Source organism: Lonchura striata, chromosome 3 (genome assembly GCF_046129695.1).
Source record: "Lonchura striata isolate bLonStr1 chromosome 3, bLonStr1.mat, whole genome shotgun sequence".
NCBI lineage: Eukaryota > Metazoa > Chordata > Aves > Passeriformes > Estrildidae > Lonchura > Lonchura striata.
This window is the reverse complement of record NC_134605.1, coordinates 62,550,332-62,569,990: the sequence shown is the minus strand read 5'-3', so window position 1 is coordinate 62,569,990 and position 19,659 is coordinate 62,550,332. Positions and strand designations below refer to the sequence as shown.

At 37.1% G+C, this 19,659-nt stretch overlaps 1 protein-coding gene across 3 annotated transcripts in view; it reads left to right on the top strand.

Moving 5' to 3' along the window:
• TPD52L1 (TPD52 like 1) overlaps positions 1–19,659 on the top strand; it is a 54,911-nt gene that overhangs the window by 22,231 nt on the left and 13,021 nt on the right. For all 3 annotated transcript variants that reach the window (XM_077782235.1, XM_077782236.1, XM_077782234.1), the window contains exons 3-5: positions 47–195; positions 10,942–11,043; positions 17,523–17,537. In XM_077782235.1, coding sequence (XP_077638361.1) covers positions 47–195; positions 10,942–11,043; positions 17,523–17,537 — 266 coding nt within the window. The remainder of the gene's footprint in view (positions 1–46; positions 196–10,941; positions 11,044–17,522; positions 17,538–19,659) is intronic.

Below are 19,659 nucleotides of genomic sequence, written 5' to 3'. Positions count from 1 at the left end.
TCATTCTGTGGGAACAGGCTAACTCCTTTCTCCTTTTTTTCCTCAGCTAGAGGATGAAATTTCAACTTTGCGGCAAGTGCTTGTAGCCAAAGAGAAGCACCTGGTTGAAGTTAAACAAAAACTTGGCATAAGTCTGATGAATGAACTGAAGCAGAACTTTAGCAAAAGCTGGCATGATATGCAGACAACTTCTGCGTGAGTACTGATCTTTATACTTACACATATGAACATACCATGTTTTTCTAAAAGTTTTTGGGCTGAATTAATAGCAACATTGTAGAAAGAACCACCCACCTTCATCAAGTGCTGTCTGAAAAGTCATTTGCTTTTTTTTTCCTCTTCATTTGACAACAGAATTTGGCACTTAAGGAGAAGGAAAAGTGAGCTTCTCCACAACTGAGCTGAGCTGGGAGTTGACAGCAAGGATGGCAGAGGGCAGTGGCATGCATCATCCAATAAGGAGCAGTTTCACAATACCTGATCAAAGACAGCAGAGCAGGTCCAATGACAGTAAAGAGGGTCAAGCCAATAATTCAGATCTCCAAGTGCCTCTGTACTGATGAGCCAGGTCCAGGTCAAGCCAGAGAGTCAAATGTGTGAGTTCAAGATCTGTGAGATACCTGGCCAGAAGGTACCAGGCGTATCAGTAATATGACTTGACCTTAAACTCAGTCTAGGCTTTAGTATAGGTCCCAAATGAAGGGAAGAGGTGCTTAACAAGGGTTCTCCCAACTCTTGCACAACATTTTTATCACAGTCTTACTCAAGGTTTCTGCAGTGCCAGATCTCACCTTGAGCTGCCAAGTTCAGGAGAGTGGGGGGAAAAAGCCCTAAGAGTTCCTCTTGGTGCATTCAAGGTGCTGACAGAGACTTGGTCAGCATATGTTAAAATATGTTAATATGTACATTTTTGCATTAAAAGAACTATTCTATTTTCATGAGAAGTTAAGGCATAAAGCCCTTAATAAAAATACAGTTTTCATGTCTCCTGTCTCTCACTGTTGAACAGTTTCTCATCCTGGCCCTGCTTCCCATGACATGTCATTAGCACTGTTGCCTTGGTGAGGATGTCTGGCATGTGCAAGGAGAGAATAGTCTAGAGACACTAAGCTTTAGAAGAGAGGAGGGACACAAGACATCTGAACTAGAATTACTGGGAGACACTAGCAAAATTTTGAAGCAGAAAATTTGGTAGCAAGTTCCCAGATAGGTTTTCATTTTTCCTCCCCATTGATATTTTCCACAAGATAGACTTAGAAAACTTTTTCAGCATCATAGCTGCTACTTTTTATTTAAGATGAGTTTCAGAAACTACAGTCCATTAGGTGGTAAGTGACCAAAAATTGTTACGTGGAACTGAGCAGCAGGAGTCCCATCTGTGCTGCAGTAAATTCTCATGTTTATGGTCCAACTACTCTATAATTCTGCTGGATTCTCATGCCAGAACACCAGTGCTGGTACAAATCATAATCCAGCATTCTGAAGAATGGATGTTTGTTGGGTAATGGAGGTGATTAATCGTTGCTGTTCCAAAATAGCAGTGCTGTACCAAAACAGCATTATTCACCAAGATTCTCTGATTTAGGAAGGATGAAAAGCTTGTCTAAAAAAAAAAAGTTCTAAATATTTACACACTTGTACTTTAGGTTTCTAAGCCTACAATTACTCATTTTAAATTTTAAAATTTCCTGGGTTTAAGAGGTGAAATTTTGTTTCACTTAGCTAGTGTGCTTTCCTGTAAGTTTGAAACTACTTTTCTTTAGCAGGGAACTTTTCAAACCCATAGAGCACCAAAGTTTTTGTCTACTTATTGTTAATGTTTTTAAGCTCTCAATTCAGGGATGCATTCTTAGCTTTAGAGTGGACTTAGAGGAAGAGAGGTGGACTTCTCTTAGTCACCATCCTGTAAACTGTGTTTGACCACTAGTTAAGAGTCATGACCTAACTTACAGGATGCATGCTACCTCTACGGACTAAATTTAAACTTGAGATTTTGACTATTTTAAAGCATTTATATTTTTAATGGTTGGCCACAAGCTCCTTGTTAATTTACTATTCTATTCAGTGCACTGATGTTTAGTATAATCTATTATATTGTAATATTATGTGGGGAAGGCAGAAGGCTCTGCTATAGAGGACATCAGTAACTAGAGAGCAAATGATTGCCTTGAGTTTGGTTTGGTTACATGGTGGTAAGGCATTCAACTGGAATTGCTTCCCCCACACACCTTTTTAATGGTTGGGTTTTCAGTGAATAGAGGTGCGTGGATATTCAACTTCTAGCAATGCAGGCTTTTAATATTTTAAAAATAGATAATTCATTCTTATTTAGATGCTAGAAGCAGGGTCATGCTGGTGGATTTTTGGTGATATTTATTTTAGGTTAAGAAATAATTGCAGATGTCTTTACATGGATATTTGTAAAGACCGTATTTTAATTTTTTTAATTACTGTTCTCTTACAAAAGAAAGGTTTTATATAACCTGAATGCATTGTATTCGGTTGAAGCTTCTTGGTAGTGCTTCTGTAAAGTTCCCACAGCTCTCCTTACCTCCCATACTTCAGATTTTCACCATATAGAGGATTAAGGTAGAAGATAGTATTTATGAAAATTAACCTGGTTTTATACAGAATGACAGAATATTTGAGGTGTTAACAACAATGTCAGGAGACTGTCTAGTCCAACTAACTCGTTCAGTCAGGACCAGCTAGAGCAGAGAGTTCAGGACTATGTTCAGTCAGGTTTTGAATATCTCCAAGGATGGAGATTCTACAGCTTCTCTGGGCAACCTGTTCCATGTTCAATTACCCTTGCTTTTTCTTAAATATTAAAATATCAATATATTTTACTATTTCTTGCACTGAATTTGTGCTGGTTGCCTCTTGCACTTTCACTAAATACCACTCAAAAGGGCTTCCGTCTATCTTCTTTCCTCCTTTCATTAGGTCGTTTATAGACATTGATGAGATCCTTCTGTGGTCCTTCCCTAAGGTGACCAGTCCCAGCTTTCCCAGCCTCCTCATATGAGAGGTGCTCCAGTCCTTTACCATCTTTATGCACCTTTGCTGGACTTGTTCCAGTTTATCTATGTCTGCCTTGTACTGGGAAGCATGGAACAGGACCTAGCTGTGGCCATAACCAGGGCTGACAGGGGAAGGATCACTTCACACAACCTTTGCTGCAAAGGCACATTGCTGACTCATGTCCAGTTTGTTCTCTACCAGGATTCCAGGCCTTTTTCTGCAAGGCTGCTTTCAGCTGGTTGATCCCTAGCCTCTATTGGGTTATTAATCCCAACCTGCAGGACTATTTCATTGCCCTTTGTTGAATTTACTGAGACTTCTGTCGCCTCATTTTTTTTTCAGACCAAGTCCCAAGTAATTGTATTCTTCAATGCAATTACAGAACTGCATTTCATTATATATGGAGAAGGTTACAAGGCTTACTTTAGCCTTTCACGAGTCCCTCATATTAAGCACTAAAGACTTAGATCCACAAGATATCTTGCCCTTTGCTGAGCATTTATGTTGTAACCATGCTCAGCTTTGTCCCTCAGCTTTTCATTTTGTCTTTTCTGTAGTTCTTTGGAAAAAAACACATAAGACGTAGTTCTGTCGTCTTGGGAGATATTTCAATTCTACTGAGTTTCTAAGGAGCAGTTTTATCTGTAAAATTACCCACCAATAAACTCACTCCAGCCTAATAGCTCCCACTAACTTCTTTGCCATCTTTTCTTAAAATGTTATCAACTGTTATAAAACATAAACCTTCTCCGTTTTAAATGGTTAACCTTTCAACCCATGGACAGAATAATAACTATGGAGAGAGCTTCTAGGGAGATGAAAATACTTGGTTTGCTGCTAAACCTCTCCAAAAAAAGAAATACTCCAGACATTCAGACCACGGTAAGCATCAGTACTGCCATGGCAAATAAATTATTAGAAGAGCTAGAAAATTAGAGGAAACCCATTCTATCTTCAAGGGCTGCAGTAGTGAAATGATGTGAATTGTTTCAAAGTCAATATGCTTAGTGATTCCAACAGGGGGGCTGGGAAGCCTTTGGTGTGATGGAAAGTGGACCCCCACAAGGCTAATACTCAGGATAGAAATCTGAAAAAAGCTGTTTTCAAAATGGCTTTTCATCTTTTGACCTCTGACAGAAATTTTCACTTGTAGAAAGGGAAAAGCTCATGAATTATAGGCCAAAATCAAGAGAACTGTAAGTGCTGGCTCCCAACAGCATGTTTCCTAGACAGCGCCCTGGGCTTTTATTAGATAGTTTCTGCCTTTTCAAGGCTTTTTAGGAAGGTTTCAGTGTTTCTCTGTTCTACCATGTGATATTTAATTAAGATTTGGGACAAGAACATTCAACATGGACTTGACCTTTTCCTCCAGAGATAGATCTGTTCATTGAATACTGGCTGAACTATGTAAGTAAGCTTAGTTCTGCTGATAGGAAACCTGAAGACAATTGCACGGGTTTCAACAACCATTGGGAACTTACTGTTTTATAGTTCAAATTTCTGCCAGGTCATAGGAAAATAGAAGGTAATAGTTGCACTGCATGTGTTTTAGGCTTACAATCTATGGTACATGCAGTATTTGTTATTATAACTTTAAATATACAGTAATGTGTTCCAAAGTTTCAGAACTTTTTTCAGTAAGTCAGATATAATTTGTGGACAGCCACGGTCCTACTGTGACTGCTAGGAATTAAGTAAACTCTGTTCCCACACACATGCTTCTTGTGAGTGGTAGTAAAAGAAATGTGGGTGTTTCTGTTCATTGCAATATGTAATCACCTTTTGACATTTTCTTCTCTAAATTTGAAAGTAAATGTAACAGTTGTGTGTGTAAGTGAAGAAATTGTGTGTTGGCTTTAGCAAATACATTATCTGTGTGAGAGTCTGTGCTATATGGAAGTAAAAGGATACTCTCCCTTCCACTACCTTTGCTTCCTTTGAGTCAGATCAGGCAGCCTTTACACTGTCTTCAAAGAAAATTATTTTGCTGCTTTTCCACATGTGTCTCTGGCCTTGAATTTTAAAGGGTAGAGTAATAAGGAGAAAAGACTTCAAGAAGTTAACTTAGTCTGTTCTCATTGCTCCTTGTCCAAAAGGTGTATGTCCATTTGTTTGCATGAGAACCTTCAGCTAATGGAAATTCCACAGCAAGGTCAGGTGATCTGTTCCAGACCTTAATTTCTCAGGGAAAAACCTATTGTAATTATATTAGGGCACCGGAAAATATATACATGTATATTTTAGTGAACTTTATGTGTGTATATCTAACTGTAAGGATGGGAAGGGAGTCCTGAAGGTAAATTGAGATCTCTGAAATTAAAAGGATTTAAAAATATCCAGCAAAGAGTTAGTCAAAAAAAGGGGAAGAGGAAAGGGAAGGAAAAGGAAATTAAAGGGTGGAAAGGAGAAAGGGATGAGAAGAAAGGAAGAAAGAGAGACTGGTATGTGTTTAATCTTGCATTTTTTTTTTTAATCTAATGTACAGTGCATAGCCCACAGACAGTGTTACTGATACAATTTAAGGTGGGATGAACTGCCTCTAATGTCTTAAGATCATCTGTGCTTCAGCAAATGTAATTTGGCTTTTCTACCTGGAGCATTGCCGTAGCACTATTCTATGCTGCATTGCACAAATAATGCATTTCAAACAATTGTATCCCATAATTTTCCCACATGTTTGAAGATTACAGTGTAGTACAGCCCAGAATATTTGTCACCTTTGTCTGGCACCTTTCCTGATCTATGACTCTACCCAGCCTATTGAACAATCAAGCGTTCACCTTCCAAGTGCTGCACATAGATTTCTGCTGCAGCCTGCAGAGGTTCAGTTCCCTGAGTTCTCTCCTTCCTCTCTCTGTGGGAGAGGAGCTACCTGGGGCATACTTCCTTAGATTTAGGCGTATGTACCCATCCAAATGCTTGCACTGTTTCAGTTAATTCTTAACATCCCTGGCAATGGAAAGAATGACAAAAAATATGTCTGTCATTTGGTTTTGAAGTTGGAATGAATTTCAGGAGAGTACTAAAAAAACCTACCAAAACAAAAAGCCAACATAATGCACAACAGCTTAGAGTTAATTTGTGGAAAAAAAAAAAAAAAAAAAAAAAAAAAAAAAAAAAAAAGACAATAAGAATGCTCGTAGAGAATGTTTTATGTACCTTTTATCTGTCATATATGCATTTATCTCACTTGAGCATTAGCATAATTTAGTTAATGCTGAGCCCTGTTTCTCCCAGAAAATCAACAGAATAAGAGTTTTGTAGCTGAGAGTTTCTCAGAGATCTAGATGCTTTAGATCAATTCCAGAAAAGTCATTCTTAAGATGACTAATGGTTAGAAAACTGAAAATAAGTAAGCTCCATAGGGCACAGGCTGTGCTATCAAGCTCTGTTCTACTGTATGGTTTTGCTGTTAATTGTTTGCATTCTGTTGTATCTTCTGTGAGCCTTACCACAAGTGAGGGTTTCTCAAATGGATTAATTTTGCTAGCAAGCATTGATGGAGAGGCATAGTGCTGAATGAAGATGTACTAATTAGCAAATGTACTCATTTTTCAGAAGCTGAATTAAAATTCTATGTCTTTATTTACTGGAGTACATCAAATGTGCAGCATGACATGCAAAATATAAATATTATATGTGTAGCCTACTTCTGTCATTACGCTCTGTATTGCACCTGTGAATTTAACTCTGCCAGGTGAAGGGCAATTCTGTACTGAGATGAGATGAGATAATTGTCCTGTCATATCCTGCAGATAATGTTGGCCATTTAAATGTCTAGTTCTCTCTATATGGCTGCTGCTTGGCTGTTCTCTCTATAAAGCACTCATTCCTTCACATGTTGTGTTTTATGAAACAGTATCTCCTTATATTTCCTTTCACTGTCTGTAAAAATTACAGTGAGATATATATAGTGAGATCTGGTTGTCACAGGATAGCATAACCTAAATGTAGTATATGTCAAGTGAAAGTGCAGTCAAAATATGCTGCAAATCTGCTTTGTCTAAATAGTATTTTGCAGTACTGAAGATGTGAGTTGTCTTTAAAGCTCCTTTTAATTCTGTTAGGCATGTTATCAGAATATAACTGCAATATGAGCATGTTTTGTGATAACCTCTAATAATCACTTTTATAAATAATTGCTTCTGTTAAAGAAATACCCTATTTTAAAAACAAAATTATAATCAGTAGTTGATGGATTAAATTCTTAGGTTAATGTCATATATAAAGGTAATGTTCATATGTTCAGAGGTGAGTGTTATTTACAAGTTTACAAGCAGTTGATATAACTTACTAGTTTAATCCATCTTGTATATGAAATACATTATGAATATTGTTAAGTGCTGAGTGAAAGCACAGAATATGACCCTTGTTAACTATTACCAGCAATTCTTCTGTGCTATGGGGTATTTTCAGATGCCACAAAATCAGAGCAGGAATTCCTACTCTAACTGAATAAATTGAGTAGTCTGTTTCTACTTTTGCTGATGCTACTTGGTGTACTGCTAATGGTACCTTTATATGAGTGCAATGATCTATTTGTGTAAAAGCGCACTCAATGATTTGGATGGAAGGTGGTCTTCCTTGAATCCCTGTGTCCTAAATTATCCGTGTTTGTTTTTGCTGGAGCATTTCTGCCTGTAAGTTTTGGGGTCACTGGTTGACCTGAGCTGCTGGCTGACTGATTCCTAGGATGCTGTCAGCTGTATCGATGAGCTAGTGGTCAGCACCCACCTAAGGATTGTCAGCAGTGGCTGCTGAAAGGATGGGAGTGCCCAGGTGTTGTAGATGACTTAGCATGCAGAGCACTTGGTGGTGTATACATACATAGAACACTTTTTCCAGTTAATAACTGTTTTTACCTGGAATATCCAACTTCACTTCTGCAGGTAAGGGCTGTTCAGTGCATTAAAAGAAAAGTACAAACTGCTGTGTGTTATGTGAGGTGATGAAAACTGCTTGGTCAGAGATTAATGTGCAGTACAACTGAGCAGATTCCCAGATGATAGAGAGAATATGTTGAAGAGATCATTGTTACCAGAGTGCTTGGTAAGATATCAAATAGATGCTGTAAATATGAAATAACTATGAGGATAAAAATATCTGAGCCAAAATACAGTGCATCAGACATCCAAATATCAAAACAACACATAACTAACTACAGGGAGGCAATGTAATCTGTGGAAAGATTAGTGAAACTTAGTGAAACATGTAATGATGGAGAGGTGATAATGGGCAGGGGGTTTGATTTTTAAGCTTTTAGAGAGCTCTGTTGAGATCTTGTCTCTGCTGGCAGGTATTGCATGTTGTGCTCCATTTTCACTTTTGTTATTTTGTTGTTCCTTAAAGCTCTTCTTCAGCATTACTGAAGAGAGGAAGGGGCATGTCATAGGTCATTTTTGCTGAAGTTGGTTCTGAAAAAAGACTAGTTGTGTAACAGTTTTAGTTGGATTTATGCTTTTATGTAATGTCAAAAGTATTAGGAACACAAATGCAGTCTCCATGTCTTCCTCGCTAGTGGAAATACTGGAGGAAGTTTGGTTTATAGGATTTAGAGAGAATTTTGCTGGATTGTCAAAATTAGTGTAGTTTCAGCCACTTCCCTGAAGATATGTTCTGACCAATGTAATGTTCAGAAATATGTAGGGGACTCTAATGTTTCTCAGTGAAATTTGGGTCTGTGCTGTAGGACGCATTTTGGACTGTTCTGTAAATAGTTTTACATTGTATGAAGAATTTGGAGTGCAAAGGTAAGATGTAGAGATATTTTATCATAAAGTTAAATGTGCCTATAAAAAAAACTAACTCCAAGGTGTCATTTCAAAAAAATAAATTTAGAGGGATATATGACAACTATTTTTACAATGTACATTCAACCTGTACATAAATAGGTTGTGCTACAAAGGACCTTTTAGTATTAGAAGTCAAATCTTGACAACCTTCATGTTGTCATCAGCAAAATTCCACTTGTGCTGAATAGCTTAGGAAGCTTTTCTGTTAGAAAATTCTTTAAGACTTAAATGCCACAGGCAACAGAATATTTGATTTTTTTTCTTTTTCATAGGCAACTCTTACCAAAAAATTATGTACTTGTAGTTTGACAGGAGCATCCTTATTTTAGGGCCTCATCCCATTCTAGTGTATGAGAATATATCTACTGTAAGCAAGAGACTGACATCCTCTGGTTAAGCTAGAGGATGAGGGCTCAGTGAAATAAAGAGTATTGCATTCTTGCCATGTCAAAGGACGACTGGCTAAGAAGAAAAGAGATTTGGTAAAAGACAATATTTTCCACCTTCTCTGTATTGTACTAGAATAAATAAAACAAGAATAAGCATTCTTCCTTTCTAATTATGATTTATGTTCCTTCTGTCAGTGTTGTCATTCAACACTGTGAATGTGTTTGGTTCAGCGTATCTAACTGGAAACTGCTAGAGATTCCATACCCTAGTCTTCAGTTGCTCCCTGTGGATTGCCTTGTTAGTCAGTGGAAACAAGACAAGCACCTTCATAGAGGAGCCCTTTCACTTGGCACTTTAAGAACTTGTTAGGTCAGTAGAATGTCGTGGCTTAGGAACATAGAATCAAAATATATTGTCTAAAAGGACATTTTGTGGCCTCTGCCATCAAACGGGTGATTTGTAAAACACAGTCCTGAACAGAGGACTTTCAGCAATAGGTCCTGCTGGGGATAAAACTAGGTGACATAAAATGTGATGTGCCATACTACAAATGATAATCTTATTTCCCCTCCTTCCTCCACAGAGTTATTACTTTCATATACATAATAATAAGGAGAAAATACCCTGTTGTAAGGACTTAGGCAGTAGGATTTTTTTATCATTTGCCAGTGTATTTTGGTACACGCTCGCAATCCTATAGTTTTTGTTCATAGGAAAATGAGAACCAGTGGAGTTTTACTTCTGAATTTTTCATGATCATTTCTTCTTGTTTGCCAACATACACCACAGAATGGAAGACTGATTATAGGTGCTCTCCTTTTGTTACTAGGTCAGTACTTCTAATTCTGAGCTTGTCTGCGTCATTGGGAGTATCAGTAATCAGAAGGAAGCTTCTGACATGCTCAGAATTAGTTTAGTCAGCAGAAAATCATCTGTGCAGAAAAGCTTACTGATTACTTTGAGAGTGCAAGCTACCTGTACTGAAGGGTCCGTATGGGTCGGAGCGTGTATTCTGAATCAGTAAATTATGATGATTCTGTGTTTGAATCTGCATGCTATAAGTGAAATTAGTGACATCTTTTAAAAGAATTCAGTCCTACTAAGAATATACATTCACTCTCTAGGTTTCTTCATCTTTCTTTCTCTATCCTTCCCCAAACCTTCTTCCTTTAAAGAAATTTTAAAAAGTGAAAAAAAAAAAGGAAAATTGTGGAATGTGGAAACAGATTTGTTAAATTTTTTTTCTATTTTAAATGTCACAGAATCATTTTGAAGTGTATCTGTTAAAGGTACCTAATATGATAATAATACATAGTATGCTTGAAAAGAGCAGAGCTGTATTTTACCTGATTCTTTTCCATGCTTCAGATACCAGATTTTGCCAGAAGGTCAGTGTCTGGTGAAAGAATACTTACTTGATATAAATGTAATTTTCTGTAAACAGAAGTTGTATCAAGGAAGTATTCAACAAATCACTGCATTCTGCTTTTAACCAGCATCTGGGGGGATGTGATCTGCAAGGGGGGAAAAGAGGATTGCTAAGTTAAGGATTGCTCTGGAGAACACTGCACTTAGGAAGCTGAAATGGGCATCCTCACCCATGTTTATTTTGAGCCACAGTTACTATGCTTATTAACATTTCAGTGGATGGGATTTTGAGAGAAATTAGTTGCAGGGATTCTAGTCTCTCTTTTTTAATACTTATCACTATTTCTGTTCTATTTTTTGTTTCCAGTTACAAGAAAACACATGAGACCCTGAGCCATGCAGGGCAAAAAGCAACAGCAGCTATCAGCAATGTAGGAACAGCTATCAGCAAGAAGTTTGGAGATATGAGGTATTGGTATCTACTGCTTCTCTGGTCTTATTTAGAGGAATAAACATATAAATCATTTGTCAGTTCTTCATCCCCTTCTACATTAGTGTTTTAAAGGTTCAAGTAGTTTGTAGTTAGAGTATTTAATAGCATTCATGTTTTTTAAATGAAAGAAGGCATAGTGATAACCAAAGATAGAATTTTTATATACATCCTGTTTTTTCTAAAAAAAAAGTATATTCAGAAATCCTTATGTAATAAATTTACAAACTGAAGGAAATGTATAAGTAAAATGGGACAAAAAATTGCTATTAGATCATTATTAACCCAGTTTTATTCTTACGTGGATGCTGGAGAAAAATATCATCGGAAGAAAAGAAGCCTACCTAGGAGCTGCTTAGACAAAAGATATTTCAGCTTATTTTTAATTGTTTTTTATTGACGATATACTGCAAAGTTTTGTTCTGCAGTTTTATAAAAAACAGATACGATAGAAGTATAAAAATAGATATGATAGAAGTAACAGGAGTTGAGGTCAGTAGAACTGTCACTTAAAGGCAACTTCAGTGTCAGGTTTTATATTTTGATGTATCTTTTAAAGTGTTGGCTTTAAAGTTCCTCAGTATGAGAGCAGAAATTGTAAATTGTAAATTGTATACTGTAAACCATTACTCCAGTTTTCATTAGGTAGTAGAATTACAGAACTTCTTGAGTGCTTGAAGAAGTTGATTTTTTTGTTAGAAGTGGACATGGATAACTCTACAATTGTGTAAATAGAGTCTCAGTTATTAATAGTGCATATTATCCCATTGGTATGTACTCACTTTTTTTGTCATTTTGTAATGTATGAGGTAACCATATCCTAAGATATGTGTGTGCTGCAAATGCATGAAGCTTAGTTCATGGCAATAAAACTTTTTTATCCCCTTTTTATTCTGCATCTTAAATCTTTAGAGTCCCCCCCTTAATAACTACCTTTTGCATACAGCTTAATAAATCCTCTAAAGAAGTACTAATGTTTTTCTAGGTGAAACTAAAAAAGGAAAATCTTCATTACTGTATCATCTGCTTTGCAGTGTCTTTTTCTACACTGCAGTTCAAAATGGAAATTTAGTGAATGACTAGCAACCTTCATACATAACTTTGTTATGTATGAACCTAAGAATTTTTTACTTGATACAGTTAAACATTCATGAGTAGTGTATGCCTATCAAAGGATAGAAGAATAAGCAAGCATGCAATTATAGTTTCTTCGTGTATTTTTTTTAGTGTTCAGAAATCTAAGAGTTTCTTGAAGGTTTTCCTTCATAAATTTATCATTATTTAGAATTTATTTTAACTTATATGAGCTTTTGAAATTCATAACACCTCATATCTCCCCAGAGGAGTAGAAATTTATGTGGTAAAATCTGTGGTTTATTTGTTCATTCATTCATTCCCTATTTGGAGTCTCCCTGGTCTTCCCTTTGGTGCCTTCTGGCTCTTACATTATGAGAAGCAGTGAGTGACTTCTTCTTCTGACCTTTCTTTCACTCATTATTTCTTGTAGGTTTATTATAGTTCACTTCCATTCCCTCTTTTGAGGCTCCTGCTGGATGAGTCACTTTCACAAACCTTTTTGTTATCTTTCTTAATTCTTTCTTCCTTCCCTGCATTTGTAGTTGCATTCTGTGTTTTTGAGAAATGTATAAGATGTGTGTGATGCGTGTGGCAGCAACATATTCCCTGTTTCATTTTATGTTTTCTTAACACTTCCTCTTGCAAAAAAGACAAGCCCCACAGCTCAGCAAACAGGTCCATGCTTTAGATCAGTGACCGAAGAGTTTCAGCAGTGATTGAAGAGTTTCTGTGTGAATACCTTGAGTGCTGGCTATGGATTATAGAGGGAAGGATGACTTAGTGGTTCAGGATTTCTCAGGTCCTATTACTTGTGCTTTGCACATAGTGTGAGATTAACTGTAAAGGCAGAAATGTCTTCACGGAAATACAGCATGTTCAGCCTTTAATATTTCCCTTAATTAATCACTGTTACCAAATGCCTTTGTCTTACTTATGAGAATCAGCCCTCATGTCCATGACAGTCATGCTTCTGACATAGCAGATGGGAGGTGTTTATCCCATTAGCCCTTTAGCTAAGAGCTCAAAGCAGAGGCTAAGTCCGAAAGCATTTTAATTAATCAAAAAGAGGATTTCTAGTAGCTTTCTTTGATTTAAATTATTACCTTGAACCTGGTTGGGAAATTTTCAGGAAAATATGAACTACCAGTGCTGCCTTTTTTGTGGATACTTGCTGTTTTCAGTTAAGTTCTCAGTTAGGAGAGTTTTCTTGATGCTTGATGATGAAGCAGCAAGTGATCTAGCCAGGTTCCCATAGTTATAGAGAGAGTGGCGTGACTTGGACCTTCTGCATCTGCTGCACATCCTAAATCTGGAGTGATGGTCAGTATGCTTCCCTCAACAACAAAGCTGGCCTAAATTCTTGGCTCAGCTTAGCCAGGTGTAGTTCTCTGTGGGGTCACATTATAAACCTTATCACTTAAATAACCTATTTATTAAAAATCTTCCCCCTTCCTTTCCAATCTCACTTGTGTTTGGGGAAGTAAACTGTAAAGAGGCAGGAATTTTCTGTGTCATTGTTGGCTTGCTTTTTTTTACTAATCCAAATAGTTTTATTTCAGTGAGCTAGAGTATGGATTATCACCACCCCCTTCCATACTGCCGTTTTAAACAAACATCAGACTCTAGCTTAATTCTCTTGGTTAGGCATTAAGGCTGATAGTCACCAATGACATCCAGATGCAAATCCCTGTCCTGCTTTCAGTCAGAGCAGACACTTGAAACTGATTTCTAAAATCCAGATGTCATCATAATTCCCAGTATGTTCAGCAGCCCTATCCCCTGGAGATGGCGATTTTGAAAGGGTTTGTAGACAGACTGACTAAATACTGAAACCTTTATGAAACAAAATTCTGTTTTCCATGTTATCTGTTCTGTCAACTGTACAGAGCACTACATGAAAAACATGTTTCTGTTCTGAATTTGTTGAGTCTTAATTTTCATTTTATCTCTAAAAATATTACTAAAATATCATATAAAAACAGGCCAAATAGACTCCCTCAAATGTGCTATTTTGCTATGTTAGTGTTCAAGAAGATAGTATCTGTAAGAAAAATGACAAAATTCTGTGTTTCTGAAAGAACAGATGCCACCCTTTCAGGACCAAGTGCTTTTCTTGCAGCTGCTGTGTTTCTCTTTCATCCCCACCCCATCTTCCCAGTGTTGCAACTCTCTAATTCATTTTGTGCATGAATAATCACTAGCATTTTACATTTTCTGAATTTTGTGTTAATAAGCTTGTAAGGGCTCTTTATAGTCATAATGCATGTTGTTTTTCTAGAAATACAAGAAATGCATATAAAACCAGTGTACAGATACTTCTGCTTTAGGATACAAACCAGACATTAGCAATATAGCTAAGATAATAGATTCTTCATTAATAGGCCTTGTGATTAATGATATGTCATCAAATTTTTTTTTTTTTTGCTCCTCCATCTCCAGCTCACGTTGTCTCTTTTAATATTTATCTGGTACAGAAAGTTGAGAGGAAGGGGGTAGTCCCAGGTTACTCGCAGGGCATTGATCAGAGGCTCAGATCTCTCAATATTAGAGATTGCACTGACATTTTAACATGGCTCTTGCTAAGAAGAACATAGATGTGATAGAGTCGAGGGTCTTTATCCTTTTCTCCTTTGCTTTCTGCTAAAGTTTGAACATTTTCATGCTATACTGCTGGACTACTCTGGAGTTGTCTGTGTTTCATCCCTGCTGATGACCTTTTTAGAAACAAGTTGTGATACTAAATGAGAGATTTTCTGGATTTTGGGTTGCTTTAAAAAAAAAAAGAGGAAAGAAAGAAAAAAATAATTATGTACACTACACTACTATATGCACACTGCCACATACATTGCTGCTACTCAAGTAAAGGTATTTAAAGAATAAGGTAACAAAGGCATGCATGCAAATTAGGATGTCAGCAGTTACATTTGTATAGCTCCTTCATTCAGCTGTCTGGGAAGTTTTCTTTAATTACATGATCACAGAGACCCCTTTCAAATTCAGTCTCTGGGATGAGCCAGCTCTCAAGATGAATGAAGGTAATATAATGCCTCATTTCTGCCAGGAGTTGGAAGGCACAGGTGGAAAGACACAAAAGACTGCAGGGAGGGACAGCCTGGGGGCAAGACTGTGGCAGTTGAATGTGTCCCTCAGAGATCAGCAGAAGGTATAGGCAGCACCAGAGGGGTGGAGGAAGGCAAAGTTAATTCCTCTTCGGAGATGCAAGGTGGGGGTTCTGGGAACTACAAAGCAGATACTGGAGGAATGCATTAATCTGTTATTTTCTAAGCATCTAGAAGATAGCATGATAGCAAAAACATAAAAGGGTTTGTCAAGAACAATTACCTTGAACTGACAGCACCTGTCATAGAGGATAGATGGAAGGTAGGAGATGTGATAGAGCTTGACTTTGATAAGGCTGTCTGTACTGTTTCTTGTAGAACTAGAGAAATGCAGCTTAGGTGTTATTGCTTTAGCAGGAAGAAAACATAGGGAATTGAAAATTGTATCCAAATAATAGGTCTCAGTAGCTGACCATAATGTAGGATTTTGCAGGCATCTGCCCTGAGTCTGTTACTCATCAGCATTTTCATTTCTGGGTTAGATGAAAGTGCCAGGATGGCATTGCTTAGCATTCCCATATGACTGCAGTGGCAGGGTATGCAAGCACTTTAGGCACCAGGATTAGAAATCCACATTATTTTAAATGATAAAATAAAATTCAGTATAGGAAAGTGTAATGTGCTTTATTGCCAAATGGGGAAAAATTCAAAAGCAGAGATGAGGAGCACTGACCAGGCAACTCTGCATAGAAGGGCTAGCAAGTCTAGCCTTGTGGTTCATGAGTACAACTGAACAGGGGTTATTTCTGAAGGCTGTGAAATCTCTGTCATTTAAGGTTTTTAGAAGCAGGTGGGGCCAAAATATTTTTGTGATGGTCCAGGTATGATTAATCTGCTTTACCACTTCAGGAGTTGATATTTGCTGGGCCTTTATTGTTATGCCTTTTGGGGTTTTTGTTGTTGTTGTTTGTGGTGACAGAGTTTTTGCACAGTCTTTTAGGATTTCTGTGATGTAGGGATGTTCTGGGCACTTAAAACTACTGTCAGATCAGAATTCCTTCAAATGCTGTAGCTGTCATGCCTGAAGCTACCACTTGTAAACCTTTCTGTCTTTTGATACCCCTATAAAGGAAATAGCAATACTACCTTGCTTCAGAATGTAATTTCATAAGCATTTATTTTGCTGATGGATGAGGAAGTTGTTTTCTCTCACTTCCATGGACATTTGCCCCTTAATTTGTGCTGTTTCTAGAGGTCTGCAGCAAGAGAGATTTCCTTATTCTGTGTCTGTGCAGGTATCTGTATTGGCATGAAGAAGGGGGTGGCTGTTTCTGGGAGCCAGCAGGTAGTAAAAGGAGGGCAACAGTATTGTTTAAACGTGTCTAAGCAGAAATGTGTTGTGAAGACAAACCATTGAATGTTTGAGAAGCACCAATATACATGATGATGTGTATAACCTTGTAAATAAACCTGAAGAAATCACTGCTTTCCTTTGGAGCAAAGTATGAACATTGCACAGTAAATAATGCATCACACCACACATGGAGAAAGGATGTGAAAAATAAGTATTTGAAGAGACGTTCATTAAGTGTGCACCACCTCTCTAGCTCACTGCATGAGGCAGATGTTCCCTTGAAGTGGTCTGTAATTAAAAACTACATCAGTAACACAGATGAAGGAGAGGCTTGTCTGCCTCATAATTTCTCACCTTTGGAACATTAATGGCATCCTTTGAATATCAGTGTGTCTCTCCCAGTTCCGCCTTAATTAAGTTTCCTGTGAAACTTAATCCAGTGTCAAAGTGTTTCAAGTATTGTTTTCAACAAGGAACAAGTATTTTAGAAAATGTCATTTTAGGAATTAAAAATTTATTTTTTTCATAGCCTTTTTTAACTGAGAGATGATTAAGGAATTCAGAGGGGGAAAAATCATTTGCTCTTATGTACCTGTAAAATTCCAATTCACCTATACTTTCTCTTTAATGATATTAAGGGAGGCTATGAGAAGAGGAACCAGTTAGCATTTTTTAAATATGTTCTAACTAAGAGAACACAAAATTTAGTTTTTAAATATAAAACTTCTGTTTTTCGATGCATACAGAATAGGTGACTGCATAGTGAAGGATTGTGTGAAAATGTTTGCTTTGGAGGAATCTGGACTGATCCACATTCTACTGTGAATTCCAGCATCAAGATTTGAATGCAAATTATTTTATTTTTCTCCTTGGACAGTTTGACATGCTACAGATGTGTATGTCTATTTTTGTTACCTTTTCGTAATACTTTTAACTCTTGCTTTTCTTTCCTTGTGCATCCACCCCAGATCGCATTCAATTGGGTAAGACACATTACTCTCCTTGAATAATGCTTTTGTATTTGACAGGATTTGTTTTATGGGCTGTAATGCAGTTACCTCTTTCCTTTCAGCATCATTAAACTGTTATGTTTCATTTTTACAGCATGATAAGTGTAACAAGAAATGTGGACTAAGTGTTTGCCTTGAGTTAGTCTTAAATTCAAGCAATGGACACATTCAAAAGACATTGGTCTTGGGAAAACCTGCTTTTATAGAATCTCACTCTTTCAACCATATTCTTTCTTTCAGAGGTTTGGATATGAGCAACAAGGAGTAAAAATTCTATTTAGCTGAGTTTTGTAAAAGATTATATGAAGTATTTAATTTCCTCATCTTCAATAGAGGAAAAGTATCTTAGTCATGATTCTATAAAAGTCTTGAGTCCTGCAGAAATTTCCAAGTTTTGAAGATGATAAAATAAGTCTTTATAATTAGATTTTGACTTTATTGATTCTGTAAAGCACTTGAATATATGATGAAAAAAAATGAAAACAATTTTATATGTTCTCAAAGATTCTATAAGCAGTCTGGCTTTATGTCAGTTCCCCCTGAAGAGAGGCTGAACAGCCCTGAATGCCTTGCCAGTCCCTCTGGCCGTGTAGTATCTTCACTGAAAAGCTCAAGAGCATTTTTTTCCATTCTGCTTAGTTATCCTAACAAGGACTCTAATTCATTGAGTAAACTTCAAAGTACAGCATAGACTGAACTTCTAAATTCACTCTGACATGAAACTAAAATGTAATATTTACTGACCTCTGTCGTAGGATCCCTGTTCTCTGCAATGATCACTATCACGGTCATGCATGTCTTTAAAAAATGATTAATATTTTAGGCTTGTACTAAAAGAAGATTTTGCACTGCTTCTATAACTTGCAATATTACATCTTTAGAGAAATTAAAATATGAACTCAAAAAAATAAGCATTTAATATTTTGATTGTCTGTCATGTGCCATCTCTTAGATATGTGAATTTAATCTTCTGATTTAAACCTTTATATTTGGAATGTTTTGCTATTAAAAGAGGAGCAGTCTATGCTGAAATACTTCCAAACTCTATTTTTGTCTATTTGTTGTAGGTTGCAAAACTAAAATGGCAAGGATGCTTGCTTAATTTAATGAGGACTAAAGATTTGCTTAAAGATTTGCTGCAGTTGTGAAATGTTAGGGCTAATCTCTCATAAATCTTAAAAATTGTGTGAAAAATTGAACATGGATCATTAGCATTGTCTGCTGTCAGTCCTTGTCTATCTGATCTTAGCAGAAGTCTTAAAATATATAAAACAGCAAACAGTTTGTATTATATCTCACTATTCCACACGCTTGCCAAATAGCTTTTCCCTCCCTTCCCCACCCCCATTTCTGAATCTCTAATCTGGAAAAACAAATCTGTATATAGACTCAGTGCTGCTCTGATTTTGTATAGTTTATAACAAACACGTGTGCTGTTTGTATGAGAGATTTCATTTTTTAATGCTATAATCATGCTTTGCCCGCAGGCAAACAAATCAAGTTGGTGATGCTTACAGTAAAGCTCTCACTGTTCCCAGTCAGACCAGGCTGCAGCTGTCAGTCAATACTGAAAGTAGCAATGCAGGGATTTTTGGAAAAAGACACCTTACTTAAAGTGCTCAGATCTAAATGTGCTTATGGAAAGTTCTTACGCTTCAAATAAAGATTCCTATTTGGACCAGGCATGATGCTTCCCAGCAGCAGGGAACAGGTGATGCTGTGAAAACAGTCGGTGTCTCAGGTGGGAGAATTTGGCTCATGTAAGTCAAGCAGTCAGTGTGGGTGGCATCTGGAGGTCTAAAGGTGTGCAGCATGATTTGGGGATCTTTGAGTAATGCAGAGGCACTATCCTCTGCTTACAACCTTCCAATACTCCTGCTTCTGGGAAGTCTCAGGAGGGAAGTGTCACAAAGAAAGCTGGATGAGAGCTGTGGAAAATAGCTCTGTACCTTTGGTAAAGTTGAGGAGTGAAGGGGGAAGTGAAATGTCCTGGAGGGGTGCAGATATGTGAGAATGCTGCCTCTATGGTTGAAGAAACCTCTTGTTTAGGTAAACAGCTGTGCAAGAGCCTTTTGAGATTGAGAGTCAGCTGAAC